The sequence below is a fragment of the Nannospalax galili genome, unplaced genomic scaffold (genome assembly GCF_000622305.1).
Source record: "Nannospalax galili isolate Female #2095 unplaced genomic scaffold, S.galili_v1.0 scaffold518, whole genome shotgun sequence".
Lineage (NCBI taxonomy): Eukaryota > Metazoa > Chordata > Mammalia > Rodentia > Spalacidae > Nannospalax > Nannospalax galili.
The window spans coordinates 4,042,590-4,048,701 of NW_008342851.1; the positions used below are offsets into that span (position 1 = coordinate 4,042,590).

Below are 6,112 nucleotides of genomic sequence, written 5' to 3' on the forward strand. Positions count from 1 at the left end.
TTTGGATGTACTAGGTGTAGGTAATAAGTTGTTGAAGTGGTCTTCTTAATTCTTGAGATGATAACTTAGGATGAAATCTCGTTTTGTTTAGAATGTGTTCTAGAATCTATCAACTCACCTCTTATGTGACTTTTTGGTCTTCTCCTCTCATGGCATTTTATCCCTGCAACAGAAAACTAGTACTGTGGTTTAAAGGACAACATCAGTAATAGAGGATGTATGGGCTAAGCACTAATGTCAGGAAATCAAATATTCCCAGTGCCTTAGGAGGCTCCTGTGCCACCTCCAAGTCTGCACTGATACTTGTTCTTCCCATCCAGACATAACATCATCCTGGTTTTCAGTTAATTATTCTTCTCTTCTCTGTATGACTTTTTACCGTGTGTGTGTGTATATGTGTGTGTGTATGTGCGTGTGTGTGTGTATGTGTGTGTATCTCCACAAGCATGTTTAACTTTGCCTGCTCTCTTTTTTGTTGCTTTTCTTTTAGTTTTCTTTCTACGTGTGTGTGTGTGTGTGTGTGTGTGTGTGTGTGTGTGTGTGCATGTGTGTGTGTATGTGCGTGTGTGTAACTCAACAGAGATCCACCTGAGGGAGAGATGAGTGCTATGTGCATATTCAGTCACTGAGCTACACCACAGTCTATGTTTGCTTCTTTTTTTCTGAGTGTTGGAGATGAAGTTCAGGGCCTTATGCATGGAAGGGAAGCACTCTGTCACTGAGCTACATCTTCAGCCTTTGATATTTTTGAGACAGCATCTTAACACTTGGCTAACCTTAATTTTTTGTGTAGTCCAGGTTGGTCATGAGCTCACAATCTTCCTGCTTCAACCTCATGAGTGCTGGGATTATAGACATGCTTGGATTGCCTGATTTTTTTTTTTTGTTGTTGTTTGTTTTGGTTTGTCTTGGTCGGTGTAGAATGGGTGTTTGAGGCAGGGTCTCATGTAGCCCAGGATAGCCTCAAACTCAGTATGTAGAGAGGATGGCCTTAAGCTCTTCATCTGCTTGCCTCTGCTTCCTAAGTTCTGGATTATAGACATTCCCCTCCAAACCCAGATTTGAAAAAATGATATGAGGTTTATTCGACAGAACATAGAAGATTCAAAATGTTGAATGACAGTAGCAGCCATGTTCTCTCAGGCACACATCTCTATAGGAGACCCCCTGGGCTTTCAGTTGCTAGTGGGGGCCTGGAAAGCGCTTAAATTCAGACCCTAACAAGAAAAGGACTACAGAGACTCACAATTGGTCAAAGTGTAGAGAACAAGTGACTATGGAGTGCTCAACCCTAAATGGGACAGCCATATCACAATCCTTTACTCAAGGCTCAAGGAACACTGGGAAGGAGGTTTGTAAGAGCCAAATGTTGAGGTGGATCATTGGGAAATGGTGTCTTCTGGACATGACATGGGCCCTTGCACTCATGAACTCGCAGTGGCTGTGGTTGCTTATCTGCATAAGATCTGCACAATATCATAGCAGTTTACATTCCGGCAGGGTTAGGAAGGGGGCTCTTTAAGTTCCAACCCTAGCGTGGTAGCTACTGGCTTTTGATGGCTCTCAGGAGGGAGAGTCAGTTTGCTTCAGGGATGTGTCCCATGGTAGGTTTTCCAACTGTAGTGGATGACTATACATGCATGCACGTAGAGGTGAAAGTAATTGGACTCAGTGAGCTCTGAAAAGAGGACACGAAGTTAGGGGGAGTACGTGGTGGGGGCATCTGGAGAGGTTGGAGGGGGCAGTGGGGAGTGGATGTAATAAAAATTCATTGTATACATCCATGTATTAGTTACTTTTCAGGTGCTGTGATTGAATACCCTGCCAGAAAGCAACTTAGAGGAGAAAAAGATTTATTTTGGCTTACAGTTCAAGGGGAGATACAGTCCATCACAGAGAGAGAGAGAGAGAGAGAGAGAGAGAGAGAGAGAGAGAGAGACTACGGACCAAATTACTTGATGAATATAGTTATAAGAAGTAGAAGTTGGGCCAGGCTATAAAACCTCAAGATTCACCCCCAGTGATGTACTTCCTTCAGCAAGGTTCCACTTTTTTGTTGTTGTCTTTTTTTGAGACAGGGCCTCCCTGTAGCTCCAGCTGGTCTAGAACTCATTATGTAGACCAGGCTGGCCTTGAACTCAACAGAGATCCACCTGCCTCTGCCTCCCAAGTACAAGGCTCCACTTCTTAAAGAATCCATAATCTTCCCAAACAGTGGCACAAAGTGGGGACCAAGTGTTCAAATACATGAGCCTATGGGGGAAGTTTCTCATTCAAACCACATTCCATCCCTGACTCCCATAGGCTCATGGCCATTTCATGGTGCAAAATACATTTAGTCCAGCTAGTAAAGTCTCCATAGTCTTTAATAGTACCAATACCGTTAAAAGGTCCAAAGTATCTTCCTATCTTCTGAAACTTAAGACAATCTCTTAACTGTGATACTCTTACGTACTTCCAACACGTAATGGCACAGAATCTACATTCTCATTTCAGAAGGGAGGAATAGGGGCCCAGGAGGAAATGTTGGACTAAAACAAGAAAGACAGAACCCCAATAGGGCAAGCACAGTGTCTTGTAACTCAATATCCTATGCCTGGGGCTTCCGTTTTAAAGGATTTAGGTGGTTCTCTTGGCTCTATCTCTCTTGGGTTGTTTCCTAGGCTGTATCTGGACTCCTTGGAAAATGTCCCACAGATCTGTCCTTTCCAACATCTTGGGGTCGCCACTCAACCCAGGCTTCACCTCCACAGCTTCACACAATGACCCCTAGGACCTCCTTGCAAGGACTCTGACTCTGAGAGACATTGCCTGGCTCCACAGATCTCTGAAAATATAGAGAAAGAATCCATGACCCTCTAAATCTTGCATCTTTCGTGTCTCCAAGGATGTCATCAGCTGGGTGACACTGTTGTGTTGCCAGCTCAGGACAGACCTTGGCTGTCTTGGACCATAGTTGTGGTAGCTTCTGTATGATAAAGCTGGTGAGAAACTTCCCTAGGTCGTTGTTTTCTAGAAGCATAAAACCACTTAGGTTCTTTCCTTTTATAAGTTGGAGCCTTATCAGGGTGGGGTATTGTCCTTGGTATCGTTCTGATTGTTCCAGTGCAGAACCAGAGACTTTTCCTTAATGGTGTCATGTCCAGCATATGACATAGCTGCAACCTTAAGCTTCCTATTTCTCTCGTTGTATCCAAACTGTACATTTAAAATTTTTCCTGTACCACTTGTTGCTTTTTTAAATTGTAGACCTGCATAAGAGTGATCAATAATAGCTATGTCACAGACTCAATGCTATGCTATATTGAAATTTCCTTTACACACACACACACACACACACACACACACACACACACACACAAATAGTCCACTACTTTTAAATTCAAGTTCATGCAATTCTCAGGACAGAGACAGAATGTAACCAGATTCTTAGCCAAAATATCACACAACTGGCCTCGAGACCAGTGGCCAATAAGGATCTTGTTCTTCTCTAAAACCTCATTGGCCAGGGCTCCACTCTCCACATTACTTTTAACACATCTGTCTTCCAAGCTCCCACAAGAATATCTCATTAAGCCCTGACTATGCCATTCAGTGGGTTTTCTAGCTCAGAGTTTCAAGGTCTTTCACATGCCTCCAAAAAACAGCATGGTCAGTTTTATCACAGCAACAACCTCATTTTTCTGGTACCTTTTGCTGGATTCGTTTCTTTTGCGTTGCTGAGATAGAATACCTGACAAAAAGCAACTTAGAGGAGAAAAGGCTTTACTTTGGCTTATAGTTCCAGAGGGGATGCAGTCAATCATGGTGGGGAAAGCATGGCAGCAGGAACACAAGGCAAGCCTGGTACTTGGGAAGAGAGAGAGAGAGAGAGAGAGAGAGAGAGAGGGAGAGAGAGAGAGAAAGAGACTTAATGTGTATTTCTTGTAGATGGTATACTGGATCCTTTTTTTTTTTTGACAATTTGACAATATATGCTACATTTCTATTAACTCATAAACTTTATTTAGATTTGTACACTTTTCTCTCCTAGGAACACATAGATGGATTTTTCTTTAATTTTCACTCTTTAAAAATTTATTTTTATTTATTTGTTTTGTATGCACAACTGTGTGCAGGTGTGTGCACCTTGTGTACTGCATAGAGGCTAGAGGAAGACATCAGGTGTCCTCCTCTATCACTCTCCACCTTACTTCTTTGAGACAGGGTCTCTCACTGAGCCTGCAGCTAGGCTAGTTGCCATCCAGCCCTAGAGATATGCCTGTCTCTTCCCCCAGTGCTGGGGTTGCTGTTCTTGGTTCTTTCAGTTCACTTTGGTTGGTTTTCATGGATGGGCATTAACTCATCCCACCACATTCCCTGCATGTCCTTACCATTACTTTACAAACCACATGCACTGAATTGTTGAAGGTCACAGTCTGAATATCTTACATGATGCACCACTGAAAAAATTACTGACAATGTTAGTTTTCTACTTCATTCTTAGCCCCGTCTTTTTGTTTTAAAAAATCTAATACAAATGCATAATTGCAAACAACCATTTCATAACTTTTATCTTCTCTGCTTAGCTGTGTATTTCTCCAAAATATGAAGTCCTCTGCAGAAGAGATTCCAGACCTTGGGAGCCACAGGGAACTTCCTGAAGCCATGGTAATGACCCCACCCCTTCCCTGACTCGGCAGCACATGGTCACGTGACTGAATGCTCATGAACAACCACCAATTATAAATAGATAATATCAAAACACATTCTACAAATATGTAATAAACACCTGTTTTGTGATCAGTGTAGATCGAGACTTCACAGTGAACAAGGGAGGAGCAGTACCTAGCTTCATTAAATGTATGGTCAGTCCCTTCTCTTATGAGAAGTCTTCAGATTCTTTTAGAATTATGCTTGATTGACATCCAGGCTAAATGAATCTCATCTGTGACTGTCTTTGTAAAACAGTAGGTTTGACTCTGTAGTTGGTCTTTTGAGTTCTACAAGGCATGTGTCATGGGTAGTTTTTTCCGTGAAATACGTTCTCACTACGTAGCCTAGGCTGAACTGAACTTGCTATGTAACCTAGGCTAGCCTAGAATTGTGATCCTCCTGCCTTAGCCTTCCAAATGCTAGGATTATAAGGGTGTGCCACTATGCCCAGATGATTTTGTTGTTGTTTCTTGTAGTGCAGGAAATGAAATCCAGGGCACTATGCATGCTAGGCAAGCAGTTTACTACTGAGCTACATCCTGGCCCACAGACATAATTCTTTTAAAATATTTTATTTATTATTTTTATTTTATGTGTATGAGTGTATTGCCTGCATGTGTATAAGTGCACCCATGTCATGCAATGCCTGAGAAGGTCAGAAGAGGATGTTAGATTCCCATGGAACTGGAGTTATGGATGGTTTTTAGCCACCATATTGGTGCTGAGAACCAAACCTGGGTCCTCTGCAAGAGCAGCCAGCGCTCTTAACTGCTGAGCCATCTCTCCATCCCCTCAAGGATATAATTGGTTTAAAAAAATTATTGAGTTTTTTTGTGTATTTCATATAGAACATTATAAACATTCTTACTCATCTTTATACCCGCATCCCAAATGGCACCCTTCCATACCCCCCCCCACTGGAGCCCATATACCCTGTCATCCCTGTTACTGTCTACTCTGTTGTCAGTGCCCCCAGCTGTTCCCCAGTGCAAGTCCATCCATTGAATCGAGTCAGCCTATCTAGAGATCCTTGTTTTAGGAAGATCAGCTGTTCCTCATGAATGTCCTATTCATTCTAGAAATGGGAAAATGAACAGCAGACTCCAATCTTATCTAAAGGAATATTGAGTTTTAGGAATGTTCCTCATGAATGTCCTATTCATTCTAGAAATGGGAAAATGAACAGCAGACTCCAATCTTATCTAAAGGAATATTGACAACTGATTGCTGCTAGATGAGGAACAGCTGATCTTCCTAATTCCTAAAACTTTAGATAGGCTGATTAGATTCACCAGAATGGCTGAGGTGCCAACAACACAGCAGACAGCAGGGAGATCAGAGTATAAGGGCTCTAGTGGGGGGAAGGAGGCTATGGGAGGGTGCTACCTGGGAAGTGGGTGTATAGTTGAATAAGATG

At 42.4% G+C, this 6,112-nt stretch overlaps 1 protein-coding gene across 1 annotated transcript in view; it reads left to right on the top strand.

Moving 5' to 3' along the window:
- The window catches only part of LOC103738729 (baculoviral IAP repeat-containing protein 1a-like), a 54,532-nt gene that overhangs the window by 27,076 nt on the left and 21,344 nt on the right, over positions 1 to 6,112 (top strand). Inside the window, exon 8 of the mRNA XM_008838857.2 lies at positions 4,569 to 4,650. Coding sequence (XP_008837079.1) covers positions 4,569 to 4,650 — 82 coding nt within the window. The remainder of the gene's footprint in view (positions 1 to 4,568; positions 4,651 to 6,112) is intronic.